This window comes from Sparus aurata, chromosome 23 (genome assembly GCF_900880675.1).
Source record: "Sparus aurata chromosome 23, fSpaAur1.1, whole genome shotgun sequence".
In the NCBI taxonomy this organism is placed as follows: Eukaryota; Metazoa; Chordata; class Actinopteri; order Spariformes; family Sparidae; genus Sparus; species Sparus aurata.
Genome location: NC_044209.1, coordinates 6,080,732 through 6,097,868, shown reverse-complemented (window position 1 = coordinate 6,097,868; position 17,137 = coordinate 6,080,732). Strand labels below are relative to the sequence as shown.

At 41.6% G+C, this 17,137-nt stretch overlaps 1 protein-coding gene across 2 annotated transcripts; it reads left to right on the top strand.

The window, feature by feature from the left end:
* The first annotated feature begins 729 nt into the window (after window positions 1-729).
* On the top strand, window positions 730-16,191 carry traf7 (TNF receptor-associated factor 7). Of its 2 annotated transcripts, none has more exons than XM_030407905.1 (22): window positions 730-851; window positions 2,670-2,841; window positions 2,979-3,036; window positions 3,159-3,247; window positions 3,543-3,659; window positions 3,819-3,911; window positions 5,189-5,222; window positions 5,519-5,741; window positions 5,859-5,993; window positions 6,213-6,308; window positions 6,544-6,665; window positions 6,948-7,021; window positions 7,188-7,236; window positions 7,597-7,724; window positions 8,240-8,322; window positions 8,446-8,485; window positions 8,602-8,718; window positions 9,813-9,935; window positions 12,328-12,447; window positions 12,848-12,979; window positions 13,113-13,232; window positions 13,549-16,191. In XM_030407905.1, the coding sequence occupies exons 2-22, from the start codon at window positions 2,728-2,730 to the stop codon at window positions 13,561-13,563; spliced, it is 2,082 nt and encodes a 693-aa protein (XP_030263765.1). In that variant the 5' UTR covers window positions 730-851; window positions 2,670-2,727; the 3' UTR covers window positions 13,564-16,191. The 2 variants fall into 2 exon arrangements, with proteins under 2 accessions (XP_030263765.1, XP_030263764.1); XM_030407904.1 differs by having other exon boundaries at window positions 3,156-3,247.
* The last annotated feature ends 946 nt before the right edge of the window (window positions 16,192-17,137 follow it).

The following is a 17,137-nucleotide window of genomic DNA, read 5'->3' as shown; positions in this document are numbered from 1 at the left end:
ATTTGCTCCATACATTATTAATACGTTAGTAATGTCACATGGAACAATCTTCAGCTCCTTCAGTGCAAGTTTTGATTTGTCCTCGTTTGTTTTGTTGGTAAAGGAGGTTGTGCATTCTATATAATGTACAATTGACTTGTGCATGATGATATAACTGTGTCATTTGTTTTGCCTGTGGATGGAGTCCTTATGTTGTGTTTAATCTTCAGGGATATAAACATATATATATATATATATATATATATATATATATATATATATATATATATATATATATATATATATACTATCTACTATTTAGACTGGTCAGATAATGTAATTGTTGGTTTATTCTAGACTCTATTACTACCACCTTCCTGTATAGAATGACAGTGCGCATATAGCAAAGCATCCCTCTGGTTGTAATAATATCTTTAACCCGTGTAGCTGTATGATACAGTCTCTCTTCAGTCTCTCCCTACATCACACCACCGTGCACGTGTATCCACCGTAAAACGTGATGGTGGCTGTCGCATGATGGTTCGGTCTCCACGAGAGCCAATAACGACGCGGAACCGGGGCAGATGTGGATGTATTCGGGATGAGTGCGCTTTGCAGTTGGTTTGCGGAGTATACTGACGGCACCGAGTCCAATGGCAGCTCCGCGAAGTGGATTGTGGGTGGTGTAGTACGACAGCGGAGAGAACCATACTCGTCACGGGACAGCGGTGCGCCCGCTCCTACATGTCCCGCAATGCACTGCGGCATCAGAGCTATGTGTATGCGAGGCAGAGAGAGGGAGAGAGAGAGGGAGAGAGGAAGATTTAGGAATTCGTCTGCAGACTTGAGGCTACGCTGTTACAAAAATGATGGTAAGTCCACAAACTAAAACCAAGCAATAATTAAAGGATTGTCTTACTCGCTATTAAATAAAGCAGACTCGCCGTCGGTTGTTAGCCGAGTTTGACGAACGCAGTTAGTAGCAGTGATTGCTAACAGAAAATGTAACATTAGCTAACTTAAGCTAACAAACAAGCCACTTTAGCTAGCTAGCTAATTATCGCAGTTTTAAATGGTTGTCGACAAGATGACGTTTGATAAGAAACTGCAGTATGAGCTGTCGCGTGTGGTAGCTAACACGCGTACAACTGTTATACTCTTCTGTTTTCGGCCTTTGAACATTTAGCTAGCTAGCTGTCAGTCTTCAACTTTGCTCCGCTGTGTGTTCCGCCCCCCTTTTTTTGGTGTCGAGGCTCCTCTTTACGGGAATCTCCTGGCTCCTGAAAAAAGACAGTGACGCTGGTTGCAGCGGATTAGAGGTCCTGGCTAGTTTCATCGGCCGATTCCGCAGCCTATTACCATATGAACTGACAGTCCGCATACCTTTCTGTTTAAATCACTATCTAGTTGAACGGGTCACTGGTTTTTGGCTGTCACTTCTCCCTCTCGCCTTTGTCTGTGTGTTGCTCCCTCCCTCTCAGCCTGTGTGTATGAAGGTTTGCAGATGCTGGTCACTTTGTCACTGGTCCCGTCATTAAATTGTTGATAAGGCCTGGTGTCAGTGCTGCTTTCAGTAAGACAGCTGTTATGTGTTTTTTCCTGCTGCCTCAGCTGTGTGTATGTCTCAGGAGGAGGATTTCTGACTCCAGCAGTGCATTCCTGTGTTGTGCAAAGATATGTTCTACTCGTATAATGTACTGTACACTCTTAAAAAAACAATGACTTCTGCAAAGTTGAACTTCCTCTTTTCAGCTGAGACTGCCGACTGACTTTTTTGTCAGAAAGAACTTATCTAAGTTTTGCATTTAACTCATTAACATTCTGTCTCACTTTTAATTGCTGTAGGAAACAGTCATATTGAGCAAAACCAAACTAAAAGCAATGTTATAACATGTTTACTCACTTTGAAGCGAAGTAAAGCAGTAAAGGCTTCATGATATGGTAAAAAAAAAAAAAAAAAGTGAATGGGATGATTTTTATAGAAATTACGATAGCAAAATGTTTACATTGAGTGGAATGATCATTTCAGAACACATATATAATATTGACATAAAATCATCATTTGACACGATCCTGGATGGACAACATCTATTCAATTTGAGGGAAATGTATACCACCTCCAGTGGACATATTTGTTCCTTACTGGTACATTGCAGACTGACTGACTGATTTACTGGCTGAACTTTAAACTTCCTGTATTCAGCCATTGCTGCTTGAATATGTGCTCGGAGCTTGGACGCTTTTCACGAGCTATAAAATACAATCCAGGCATACAAACTATAGCATGAAACAATCTTGCTTGCTGGAATGACTACAGTGGAATAGATTTGTTTGAGTGTATTGCTGTGCCTGAAGTCACTAAAGTAGGTCAAAGTCATCTGATGAACAACATGAACTCCACTGTACAAGTTCCATGATTTCTCACTGCGCCTTAAGTGACTTTGTATTGTAGCCACCGGCAGTCATCACTTCTTCTTTTGCCAACTGTGGGTGTGTTTGTTCTCTGTCTCTGTTAAACCATAAAGCCTACTTATGGCTGACAGTATGTATTTGATCTGATTTCATCCAGGCTTCTGTAGTGCTGCTCAGACCGAATCAGGCAAAATCATGAAATGTATTATTTTTGCACTGTGTGGCACAACATCCATCCTGACCTCTCTGCCCCCCCATGTGCTCTCTCCCGTACCTAGACCTAGCAGCCCAGCTAGCTGCTAGTATTTCCTCGTGCGTCTGTTTGCGTTTTGGGTTATGAGCAGCGGAAAGACGCCACGCAGCAACATATACTCCGGAGAAGCAGCACCAGCCACCACAGCAACCACCCCCAGCAGCCCCACCACCCCACCAGCTGACTCCAGCAGTGGGGTATGAACCACAACAGTCATGAAGAGAGATTTTATTCAAATGCCTATATTCTAGCCGTGTTGCGTGACATGTTCTGGCTGGAATTGCTATTTTTATTGAAATAAATTAAGGCTTAAAGTCTCCTTTCTCATCTGCAGAGCAAGATGGAGGCCTCATTTGGCCCGACTTTCTCAGCCGTAGCTGCTGGAACTAAAGGTGATACACATAATCTGGCGTTCTACAAGTGTTTTTAGTTTATCTGCATTTTTGTTTCTCCCTTTTGCTTGATAGTCACTGAAATACTTATACTTATATTTATTAATGTATGTTTTCAGCAGAAGCGTCCAGCAGCTATAAACAGCACCGAAGAACTCCCTCCTCCTCCAGCACTCTCACCTACTCTCCCCGGGATGATGACGATGGGATGGTAAACTCTCTTTCACACACATCTTTTTACATTTAATGTTTTTCCAGCTCCACCTAATAAATTCAAAATCTCAAGCTCATTACCATTTATAATAAGGCTTACTGAAGCAGACGATTTAAAGATAAACCTGTTATGGGTTAATGAGTCTCAAACCTCACATTTTATCATCAGTTTTGTGTGAACTATGATTATGGAACTTGTGCACAGGATCCAACACATGTTGATGTACCATGTACTGTTGATGTATGAATAGCACATGACATCTCCTCTCCACTGCCTCCTCCCATCTCCTCAGCCTCCTATCGGTACTCCACGGAGGTCTGATTCAGCCATCTCAGTCCGATCACTCCATTCAGAGTCCAACATGTCTCTGCGCTCTACATTCTCTCTACATGAAGAGGAGGAGGACACGGTATGATGCCTAGCACAAAAATCAGTATTCAACAGTATGTCAGGAAACATATGCTCACAAACAAATAAACATAAAAGCACAATGGCAAGTTAGTTTAGGAGTTGAAACCACTATACATTCTGAGCAAATGAAAAAATTAACATGTGTGTTTATGTATAGGAGCCCCAGGTTTTTGCTGAACAGCCATCGGTGAAACTGTGCTGCCAGTTGTGCTGTAATGTCTTCAAGGACCCTGTAATTACCACATGTGGGGTGAGTTGAATTTGGTCCTTTCCAGCCTTTCCTTCATCTGTCTGTCATCCTCAATTTCTCTGCTCACTCTCTGAAGTTTTAATCACTAGTTTCTCAATTGTAATTTGCATAAATATGTGATATTTTCCTAGAAAGGCTGTGATTGATGATGCACCATAAGTAAATTATAATTGACAGTTTGCTAGACCCCTCCCCTGAATGGCAGTTTTCCAATCATAGCTTAGCAACTGTAACTAGGCATGACAGGCATGTCAAGCTTTGGATCTCACAACGTATTGAGGCAGTGTTCATGGAGTTGTAGTGTGAGAGATACATTGCATATTACCTGTTCGGTTAGTGGTTTGTATTCTTTACCCTCTACAAAGACACAAATACTGGAGCAAAAGTATGTAGAGTATATCTGTCTGCTTTAACGTCAGCTACAATAGTTAGCATGTCCAGCTAACTAGCATACTTTTTACATTGGCAACTCAGTGTTACTTCCGAGGCCAGCAGTATTCACTATTGTGTGAAGTCACAGCCTATGCTAAATAAAAGTACTGTCTTGTCTGTTATGTAGTATTTCTGTACCTCATGGGAGCCGCTCCTAGTTGCTGTTGTGTCACAGAGACTAAAGTTGGCTACACTCCTATAACTCCAGCCAAATGTCTTATCCCAGATAGTGTAACATTCACCAAAACACGCCAGTTAGTCCTTATCTTGGAAGACCATGTCTTTTAATCTTAAAAGTCAAACAAACTATTTGAAATATGAAAATGAAATAGAGATTTTTACAGATTGAGAGATTTTACATTTTAACTTCATACTCCTAAGACTAGCACTAAGTACCTCTACACTGTAATACAAGAACAATTAGGTTTCTCTCGTTTGATGTCCTTTTATATGGATCATCAGTTGGCGAGGATTTCTGGGACGTGTGTGTAGATGTAGGTTGATGCTATCAGGAACAGATTTAAGACCTTTTCACAGGCTTTTGTTTTGAAATATGTCAGCTGGAAGCATTGAAACGTCAGCATAAGACAGCATTTTCAATGAACTAAGAAGCTAGTCTTAGCTTATAAAGTTAATAGCTAAAAAACTGCAAGCAACAGGTGTCAGTACAGCCGATGAAATCGCCAGTCGCCAGCTAGAAATGAGAAGCCTCCTTTTGTCTACGTCAGCTCTGTGTTTGCAGAGAAAGCTTGACAGGCATAGTAGGGTGGGGCTTAGTGAATGGTCATTTGTGTTAAAACAAATGTTGAACATTTTACAATGATCTGTTTTTCCCCTCTCCTCAGCACACCTTCTGCAGACGATGTGCCTTGACTTCAGGTAAGAGTTAAATGTGTTGGTGAGAGTTATAAACCTACATCATGATGGACAGTTTTACTTGTCAAACACAGGTGGCATCAGTAACTAGGGCTAAATGTTGTGGGAAAGAAAATTGTATTCAATTATATGAATAAAAATAAATGCTTTAGCAGACAAGCATCAAAATGATTCATTTATAGTAGTGATTAATTGTGTTGCCCTCCTATTAACATTAACAGAATCTATATTGCGTTTAATTAGATGGCACTGTGCTGTAGTTTATTATAACCATCTGATCACATTTGTTCTCCTCACAGACAAGTGCCCAGTGGATGCGGCTAAGCTAACAGTTGTAGTGAACAACATTGCGGTAGCCGAGCAGATTGGAGAGCTGTTCATTCACTGTAAATACGGCTGCAGGGCCACAGGCGTTGCGGCAGCAGGGGCTGCAGCCTCCACCTCCACAGTGGCCGGGAAACCTGGAGCATACGAGGTGGACCCACTGGGCTGCCCGTTCACCATCAAATTGTCTGCACGCAAGTAAGAACTATAGAGAGAAATTTCATAGGATGTTGTTCTTCCACTGCTTCCCTTTTAAATGTAGTATTACATACTGCAAAGCAGCAACACATTAAATCTGCTCTCCTCACGCTGCAGAGAACATGAGGTCAGTTGTGACTACAGACCAGTCCGCTGCCCCAACAACCCCTCCTGCCCCCCACTGCTCACCATGAATCTGGAGGCTCACCTTAAAGAGTGTGAGCACATCAAGTGTCCACACTCCAAATATGGGTGAGTCCTAATAACACACAAATGCGTATATGTGCTGACACATTAACCTTCTCCCATTTCTTGTAAAGTCTTATACTGTTTGTTATACATTTGTAATCCATCTTTTTGTTTTGTTCATTTTTTCATCTACTGTGTCTCACAAAGTCCCTCTCTTTCTTCTATTCATATAACATGCTCCTCTAGCTTCCACTAATCTGCCTCTCCTCTCCTCCCCGACAGCTGTACATTCATTGGGAATCAAGACACATATGAAACACACCTGGAGGTGTGTAAATTTGAGGGTCTGAAGGAGTTTCTGCAGCAGACTGATGACAGGTGAGCAGACGTGCTCAAACTATACAGTTCACAGGTGGAGCTATTGATTATAACAAATATGCCACTTGTGTTCAGTTATCAAATTATTTGTTACATTGATTGGTTCAGTCTGTTAAGTGTTTAGCCTACTTTTCACAATTATAATCTTTAAACTTAATTGAATACCTCTTGAATATAGTAAACATGTTATTGTCTCCTGCTCTGCTCATCTATGAAATCTCTGATCACTGTTTAGGTTCCATGAGATGCAGCTGACTCTAGCCCAGAAGGACCAAGACATTGCCTTCCTGCGCTCCATGTTGGGCAAACTATCTGAGAAGTTAGATCAGCTAGAGAAGAACCTGGAGCTCAAGTTTGGTAAGATGGTTTTACCTACTTATTCTAAGTGAATACATTCCTATTGATAACATTAGTGCGGCTGTGTTTACACATGGGATTAAGTACCATGGGGGTTGCATTGGTGCATCTCTAATTGCCCATTTTCATCAGATCAGCAAGCATGATTTTAAGACCACACAGCTGCTGATGGATAAATATTGACATAAATTATTGACAGAGAACGTTTTATGACACTAATTGGCCACCTTGTTTGAGCACATCATCCTTACTGTGTTAACTTTGCCCGTGTGTGTTTTTTAGATGTGCTCGATGAGAACCAGAGTAAACTTAGCGAGGACCTGATGGAATTTCGACGAGATGCCTCCATGCTTAATGTAAGTGTGTCTGTGCACCTATCAAAGAGAGAGAGAGATACGGATATATGTGAGAGTAAACATTCGAGTCAGGTGGCCAGAGTAACATGATTGGAGCAAGAGTCACTTCATATTTATTCCCTTACAAGTGAACAAATACCTAATTTTCTAGTCTCTGTCTCTGCAGGATGAGTTGTCCCACATCAATGCAAGGCTCAACATGGGAATCCTGGGCTGTAAGTATCTGCTTTGTCTGTCCTCCTTTTTAAGACCGCTATTCCTTCGTTATTCTTCACCTCTCTCAGAAGAGGAAAACACTTGACATGTCAAGTGTTTAATGTTTTAATCATTACAGTTCTGTTGATTTGAAATGCAAAATAAATCCCTGACTATCTTCTCTGGCAATGGATTCCTCTTCCTCCTTGATCCCACTCACTCCCTTCACCAACCAGTCTGTCTTTTCCTTCCTCCTTTTCCTATCTACATCCCTGTCCCTTAATAAGTCTCCTGCTCTAGCTTCAGTTATAGTCCTCTCTTGTTTAGTTTCCAATGAAAAGTACCTATCCAGTCTGACCCGTCTCTGTGCCTGTGTGTAGCATACGACCCCCAGCAGATCTTCAAGTGTAAGGGCACATTTGTTGGACACCAGGGTCCTGTTTGGTGTCTCTGTGTCTACTCCACCGGGGACCTGCTCTTCTCCGGATCCTCAGATAAGACTATCAAGGTAACATCAACACACGCAAGCACACAAAACAAATGAAAGATCCACATTAGCACTGCGTCAAAATACATAAAAAAAAACATCCTCCACATTGTATTTTCTTGACTCCCACTGTTGATATAGCAGAGGTCCTTAAAACTCATGGATGTAGAACTCACACTGGCCTTTATAGATTTTTTTTTTTCCATTAAGGACCTGTAGCAACACGCCTACACCAACACAACCCCTAATGGTCTTTTTCGGCGCAGTACTATTTTTGTTCTGAACACAGCCATCCCCCACGTACTTCCATAGAGATTCTAATAACTTCCGCCCACAACCTTATTTTGTATTGGAGATCTGGAAGTAAGATTTGTTCTAATGCCAATAAAGTTACTCAAATGTTAGAAAACATTGTTGTAGATGAAATGAAGAAAAGGTCTAAAGTTGCACATAAACAAGAGTTTATATTTTCTACAAGTTGAGGTATTTATTTTGCCCTTTTGTAGTATGTCAATCAATGTCCCTTTACCCCTCAGGTATGGGACACCTGCACCACCTACAAGTGTCAGAAAACCCTTGAGGGTCACGATGGCATCGTACTGGCACTGTGTATCCAGGGGTAATAAAATGCACACATGCACAAAAACAACACATTCTGTGATCATAACATGCACTTAAAGCTGGGAATGACTGGCCTTCCCCCAGACCATGACTCGATATCTTTTTTTTTTTGTTTCCATAGAAACAAGCTATACAGTGGCTCTGCAGACTGCACCATCATCGTGAGTGACATTCATCTCCCTGCTTCCTCCTTTAAGGGCAAACTTGCACAGCTTTAATTGTGAGCATCTATACAAGTTGTGTTTTTCTCTTTCTGTTGTGCGTTGCTGCTGCGTAGGTGTGGGACATCCAGACCCTGCAGAAAGTCAATACTATCCGTGCCCATGACAACCCTGTATGCACACTGGTCTCCTCCCACAACATGTTGTTCAGCGGCTCACTCAAGGCCATTAAGGTATAATTGTGTACATGATATATTCCAGTATATGTTGTGTCGTATCATCTTAAAAACAGAAGTCAGTTTATTTTCCACTAAAGTCAAGGTTTGTTTAAAGTGCATCATCACACCAATAAGATCTTGCATATAGAGATTATTTTAAACATCATGGATTAAATAAAAATATCAACTCATTGTAACAAGCACAGAAGAGAGCAGGACCTAAGACTGAGCCCTGAGCTACAGAGGTTATTATCAAGTCCAGGACGAGCCATGTTGTATGTTATGGAATAAAAGTAAAAGCATGGAAAAGTACTGCGGACAAGCAGTTAAACTAATGAAGACTGATCAGCAGCTAACAACTATATTTTAAAGCAGGTTTGACATGAAAGGAAGTCAGTGGAGATAAGAAATTGGTCTGTGGTTGCTGAGCATTTGGGTCTGATTTCTTGACAGTGGTTTAATACGTGCTGTTGCTTGGCCTGACTTCACTGCCAAGATCAGTAATAAAGAAGAGTGTAAAACTGTGGCTGAGAGGGGAGAGGGGGAGAGGCAGACAGTAAGAAGTGATGGCTGTAACCTTGTCTTTGTTACTATGGTTACAAGTGAGTGAGAGAATTGATTGTGTGTGTGTGCGTGATGTCAGTCCTTTTACACAGGGACTTTCCATTCTTACCCAACTCAACCCTGCCTCCTCCTCCTGTCACCCAGCATCTCCCTATTTCAGCTCAGTGACATCATGCACTTTACTGATTTCACCACTGTCTGTTCGCCCACAGCTCGGCTCCATGCACAGCATGTCTTAAAGTATGTGCGCTGACTATTTAAAAAGGCAATGAAAGCACACGGTTACTACTCAAGCAATAATAGCAAAACACATTTTTTTTGCAAAAGAAAGTTTACGATAGGAAACTTTTTGTGATACGAGTCAAACCAATGCTGTTTGAGTAGTTTTGATCCTCTATCCTTTTTATTAGGTCTTCTATTTGTTTATCTTGGTCGGTAAAGTTATTTATTTATTTATTTACTTATTTATTTACTTACTTACTTACTTACTTACTTACTTACTTACTTACTTACTTACTTACATGAACTGTTTTGTGTGTGTGTAGGTGTGGGATATTGTGGGTACGGAGCTGAAGCTGAAGAAGGAGCTGACCGGTCTCAATCACTGGGTTAGAGCTCTGGTGGCCTCCCAGAACCACCTGTACAGCGGCTCATATCAGACCATCAAGGTAGGTGGGGGAAGGGGTGGGGAGATATTAATGGTGTATACATGTACACAGAGTTCAAACACATTTTTTATCTTCGATCTTAGGTTTCAAAAATCCATTGGTTGTCAGAACGAGCAATATTTCAACTTCATTTCAATTTAAATTACTGGACTACTGTACTCTGCAATGCAGCAGCAGCAATGTTGAATTAAATGGAACTGCTGGGCCTTGGCGGGGGTTTGCACTCTTCTAAGTGCCAGTCTAGTTTGTAACTGTGGCTGTTGCGATGTGAGTATTTCGACTCAGATGCACTTAATCTAGTTTCAGTTTTGTCATGAGGTGCTACAGAATGAAGATTTATAAATGTTGTGTTTGGCAGGGGGTCCAGATTGATCTGCCAGTGACAGATTTGAGTGGGATTTCGATGGTGGCTGTAGTTAATTTGGGAGACGGCGCATTAAAATAAAAAGCTGGAGGAAGGAAGAAGAAAAACAAACGTTTATACCGGTTTAGCCAAGTTGCCCAAAAATACAGCTCCAAGTGGTTTATAGGAATGATCAGTACATGGAACAATTCTTTGACCAGTCCCCTTGGTTGGTAAATAGGTTAGAATACATGCCCTGCTGTGTGTGTGTGTGAGAGCAAGTGTTACTTTATAAAGCTTTACAGGTCAAGACCCTCATGTGTTGTTTAGCTGTATTTAGATATTATGTGCATCAGCATGACCCTGAACACAATATTGGTGGTAATTAGCTACAAGTACAGAAACCCTATTGCTGTTACTGGAAAGCTGCCTTTGCGAGTGTATTGGGCGTGTGTGTGTGTGTGTGTGTGTGTGTGCGGTGCAGAGCAGAGAAAGCTGTTTGGATATATTGTGGTCAGTAATTGGATTCTGTCCTCTCTATATAAAAAGGACTTTGTGTCTCTGTCTGGCTGTCATCTTCATTCACTGCCTCACTGTTGAAAGTACTCTGTGTGCCTGCATGTTCATCTCTGTCTGCCTCTGTGTGTGTGTGTGTGTGTGTGTGTGTGTGTGTGTGTGTGTGTGTGTGTGTGTGTGTGTGTGTGTGTGTGTGTGTGTGTGTGTGTGTGTGTGTGACTCCGCTGTCGTGCTAGAGTTGGTCACTAATGAATACCTCAGGGACGCTGCAGACAGATAAAGAGAAGGAGCAAAACGACAGCAAAGAGAGGAACTGGTTTTGGGAATGGGGGAAGAATGAAGAATGAGGAAAGAGAGATGAAAAGGCAGATAAAGTCATTTTTGCGGCGCTCATAAGCAGAGGAGTTAGTCTCTAGCCAGTGCTTAGCCGCAGAAGTCATTTAGAAAATGTTTCGCTGCAGAAATTGCTGCGACAAATGTTGCCAGTATTCAATGAAAACGATCCCTTTGAACATTTAAGCAATGAAATTACTGACACAGAGAAGATACAAAGTTCCTTGAAAAGAGTTTATACATAAAACTGTTTTTGCACTGATGTCTTCTCTGAAATGAAGAATGTAGAATTCTTCGTGTTTTTGTTTTTAATGTCTGATAAGGTGGACTGATTAGCTTGCTTGTAAACTGCGGCTACCACTGTACTGTTGTAAAAATAGTTGGCCCTTGAATTCCCTTTAATTAATCAGGCTGCCAAGGATTATCTGGTGTTAATTTAGCTTTTTTTGGATAGTATGAAATAGAGAGACAGGGAGATGCCTTGTGACAAAGCTCAGAGGCTGGATTTGAAACCAAAATGCTACATTTTCATGGTGTGTAATTTAGGAATCTACCCTCAGACCAACAATATATTCATTTCAGTGAGACGGATGAGGTGTTGGAATAAAGGACTCCAGGAAAAAAATGAAATCAACATAAACAGAAATGCAGGGTCTTCCAACCAGAAGGATCATCCCGGCTGGATTATTTAAAACCTGCCAGCGTTTCAATGCTCACAGTGATGTTTGTGTGCAGAGCTGAGTTGATTAAAGGTTCAGAACAGTAATGACCATGAAGACATTTGTGAGGCCTTATATGTGTGCGCGTGTGCGCATGTGCATGTCTGTGTGTGTGCATGCATGAGAGAGACAGTCAGACACAGATAATCTGTGCAGTATATCTTCTCTGTCTCCGCTGCATTTCATGGCCTGTTTTCAGCGCTGCGTTGCGATTGGCCAGCTGGACTCGTCAGTTGAAATAGCTATCGCTCCACTGTGTGTTGCCATGGAGATGAAACTTGACAACTTGCAGCTGTTGAGCAACTCACTTTTTCCACTGCTGAAAACTTGTGTATTTATCCCTTTGTCTCTCCCCATCTGTCCTCCCCATCCTCTTTAAAAGTGTGTTTTTTTACAACCCAGCAGCCCTCTCTGACTCTGACTCTCCTCTCTCTGTCTCTGTCTCTGTCTCTCTCTCTCTCTCTCGCCCCCTGTCTGTCAGATTTGGGACATCCGGTCTCTGGAGTGTGTTCACGTCCTGCAGACCAGCGGGGGCAGCGTCTACTCCATCGCCGTCACCAACCACCACATCGTCTGTGGCACTTATGAAAACCTCATCCATGTAAGAGGGATTGCACACACACACACACACAGACACAGGACTGAGTACATATGTTTTAGTTTTTTGATTCCCACTTTTCTTTTTTTCATTCCTGCCTCATGAGCGAAGCCACAATGTGTCTCGCCCTCTCTTACAAGTCATGAGGTCGTTTCTGGCTCCAGTCCTGCTTGACCGTTCCTTTTTTAAATTTCCCTTTGTTGATGCCCATTTCAGACTTCAGATCAAAGCCAGGGTGGAATGCACTCGAGACACTAACGCCAGACTAAGATCTGATGGGGACCTGATGACGATTTAGCTGCCGCTTACTTCCAACAAGATACTTCCTCCGACACAGACCTGTGATGTTGGTGTTTCAATGATGATTATTACAATAACGAAGGTGTTTGTGTTTTCTCTGTAGGTGTGGGACATTGAGTCCAAAGAGCAGGTGCGGACTCTGACAGGCCACGTGGGAACAGTTTATGCTCTCGCTGTCATCTCCACCCCTGATCAGACCAAAGTGTTCAGCGCCTCCTACGACCGCTCACTTCGGGTGAGGACGCACAGTGTGTCTGTTTCTGTGTGTGTGCGCTTGTCTTAGATAGATAGTGTGTTTGGGATGAACAGGGATCGTCACTGGGACACATCTATAAAGTAAAAGGTGTGTGTGTGTGTGTGTTATCTAGGTGTGGAGCATGGACAACATGATCTGTACCCAGACCCTGCTGAGGCACCAGGGCAGTGTCACAGCTCTTGCCGTCTCCAGAGGGCGCCTCTTCTCTGGAGCTGTCGACAGCACCGTCAAGGTATGACACATAACCTCTCTATCAAGTCACTCGCAGCAGTCATTAGTGTGATATTTACTGCTTTATCCATCCAGATTCTATAAGTGTTATGTATGTTAAATGTCTTTCCATTCATACTACAGGCTAAAGTTTAATTTATCCAACCACTGCTGGTTTTCAAAAGTGAGCCTTAAACTGTAGACCAGCATTATTTAAAGCTTTCCTTCCCACAAACATGGATACAGCGTGCCTTTGTTTAATGATGATATGTCACTTATGATAGATTTTAACTTTGCTGGAGCCTCTGCAGTAAATTCTCTTTGTCTCTCCCTCTCAGGTGTGGACGTGCTAAGCTAACAGCTTGCTCTGCAGGAGTCCAGTCGACTTCACATGACGCTATGAACGGTAACCTTTCCACATGATTTTCTCCTTCACAGCCGTTACCTTGGTTGTGATTAAAAACAGCCACAGACCAATAATAACCGCCACCTCACAAGCAAGCTGCATCGGAACTATTTTATATAAGAGTTGCTTTTACACTCCTGTAAACACTCCCGGACACCTGGACCCCACCGTTGGGGTCTGGGCTCAGCTTGGGGTCACGCTCTCCTTAGTGACCTCATCAGCAGTGCATTATGGGGCAAAATAAGACAAGCTGCCTTACAGTTGCACCACTCTGCACCAAAACCGACGTTGACTGGATGCTGCATCCCCGTTATCAGAGCAGGAAGCAGAGAGTTTTTTTTTTTTTAAGTAGAGATGGTCCTGCTTACTCCCTGTGGACACTCCTGCCATTCAAGAACTGTACTGATGATGCCTAATGCATACTGTTCAGATAAGTCAAAGGGCTGGTTTCACAAACGTTGAGTGACACCACACTCACTCCAAATGTGTTTATGTTATCCCAGAATGTACCGGAACAAAGATGAGACATACAAAGTGGGATGAGATTGTTTAATCATCTGAAGTAGCAACAGTTTTTTTTTTATTTATTTTTTTTATAATGTATGTAGACTTCATTGACTCTGGCCCAGAAATCCTATTCTCACATTCTTTCATTTGCTGAGCTCATGTTTTTCAAAGACGTACTGTATATCTATGTGACCTACTCTTACAGAGAACTCCATTATAACAACCCCGAACATTTTTATACGACTCTCAATTTCAACTTGAGACTGTACCATGTAAGACGTTAGCTCGACATCTTTTCAGTCTATTATTATCATAATTATTATTATTATTAATAATAACTATTATTATTATTATTATTATTATTATTATTATTATTATTATTATTAGAATATAGTATATTATTATTATTAGAATATAGTATATTATTATTATTATTATTATTATTATTATTATCATTATTATCATTATTATTACTGGCTGTCTACTCAGACTGAGACCGTAAAATATGACGTGTTGAAATCTGAAATGATTTGAAATAGGAAGAAGGGGAGCTAAAAGCTGTTAGCAGCAGAGAACTGAGGTGTTCTTGGCTAACGCAGCAAACAGATCCTGTTGAGAGGAACATGTGTTAAACAGTGAGCAGCAGGTAAATGTGACAGAACAACAAATTTGCACTAAACAGGTGTAGTGAAGTACATTTCATCATTTTTACAACGTAAACGAACCTATTTAATCTTGATGTTTGGGACGGTTTAAATTCGCTTGAGGACGGTTAAATAGCTATTTCAGGACGATTCAGTTTAAACGAAAGTGGTATTTCAGTCAGTTCATTTAAGACTGACGTGAAAGCTGCCAATCAGACTCTCCTGCGGGCCAAAGAACTGTACCGAGGCTGCGTGTAAAAACACACAGGTGTACGTTACATCACCTAACATGAATGAGATTTCATTGAACATCTGAGTGGAGTGTCCCTGCACTCTCACCCAGCAAGTGTATTGGTAACAACACTGGTCGAGCAGCATTAAAAATGAACTGAAGTCTTTTCCTCTTCCTCAGCGGAGGCTGTCCAGAGGAAGAGGGTTTGTCTCTTTAACGCCACATTTCAGTTCTAGATGAAAAAAGTGCGCACGTCAGCGCGGACGGACGCAGGTGTAATAACACATTTCCTCTCCGCTTGTTCATTGTGGTGTCGCCCAGCTGAGCTCTGTGAAACCAGCCTTTATAAACCACCTTTTAATAAGTAAAGACTTTAAAGAGAATAACAGATCTATAGATTTCTTGAGTTTTTATTTGTATTAGTGCCATGATAGAGCTGTATTGAGAGCCACTCCACGGTTGTACAGTTGTGTAAAATAAGAGATAGTGCCGAGCCTGGACATGTGCCCATGAGAATGACTCACACTGGCCTAAATAACAGAGGGACAGGGAGAGAGGAAGACAGTCCGTGTGCATGCATGTGTTACTGTGTATATGTGAGTGTGTCTCAATGAGTGCCATATGTGTGGATGAAAAGTGAGGAAAGACTGTAACGATGTGTCTTTTTCTCCCCTCTTCCTGTCTCCCCCCCCCCCTCTCCGATCTCTAACCTCAGCTGGTTAGACTAAACATAACTTAATACTGATTGTTGTTCTATGACTGTAACACTCCACAGCCTTGTAGTGAAGGCAAACAGTCGATTGTGTGTAATTAACCTTAAAACAGCCCGGGGCAAAAGCAGAGAAAGTGCCACTGAGCTAAAGTAAAGTCCTGCTTTCCCTAAATGACGTTTCAGGACCCATATTGGGTTGAAAAATGACTAAATATGCCTGGGAGGGTAGTTTTGATTTCATGACATCATCTACATCCAAGTTTAGTCACATGGCCTAAGTTAAGTCTTCACAGATGTTCAGAAGTACTTTGCCTTCATTTTAAAGTGGACTTGGCCACTCCTCACTTCAGCCTTGGCAAGGAAGGGAGTGGGGACGAGAGGAAGTGTCTTCACTGGTGACAGTTTCAGATATTTCTTGTATACTTGTAATCATGTAAGCCTGAGTTGATCATTGATCAATAAAACTGTTGTACACTTTGAGAACTGTTGATCTGTGATTTGTTCCTGTGCTTTGGCTGCAGTTACAGGGGTATGTGAAGCTGTAAAAAGTGTCTGTCTGTGAATGTTGTATGCTAGCCCCCTGGGGACTCTTACCTCAACTGTATATTATCTATATCTAGCATCACCAAACTGAAACTACAATGCATTTTTAGCATCATGAGTCAAATAATTGGTTATGATATATAAGCCATTGAAAGAATACGTAATGAATATACATTAAATGAGCACAAAACCTCTGTTCTATCAAAACTTATTTGGCCAGACAGTCAGCAAACAGTTTCTGAACAAATATAGGGTATAGGCCCTCCGCCTGTATACAACCACCCGTTATTACATGATCAAATATTCATAAGTCATGTGATGGAGACCATGAGATGCTGTCTAAAGGAAAATAGAGAGCACCAAATATTGCCAGTAGGCAGTTAGCTTGGCCAAAGGACTGGATACAGGACGAAACTGCAAAGTCTGCACCTGCAGCCTACCAGGATAAAAAATACTAAGTTTTAATATCAGATATGTAACATTTCTGCATTCAAACGTTTGGACGTTTGTTCTGTATACTGTTGAGTACTTCTATTCCCTCAATGCTTTAAACAATGTTTAAACCAAGAAACATCCATAAAATTATTCCAAGTTAATTGTGTGTTTCATTTGGTCGCCTGTCACACTATCAATCAATTAAGAGAACCTTAGGGGCAGAAATTACATATTGTATGTTTAGGGGACAGTCACACCATTTACACTTTGGTCTTTGTACATATTAAATAAACAAGATATTACATGTGAATTGGTGATCCTACCATCCTGCTGGTAGGCGGATTTGTTACATTTGGCCAGGCTAAGCTAACCAGCTTCCTATTTGCTGGAAAAACTTTCGATAAGAGAGTGATGTCAATCATCCCATCTGACTCCTGGCCAGAAAATA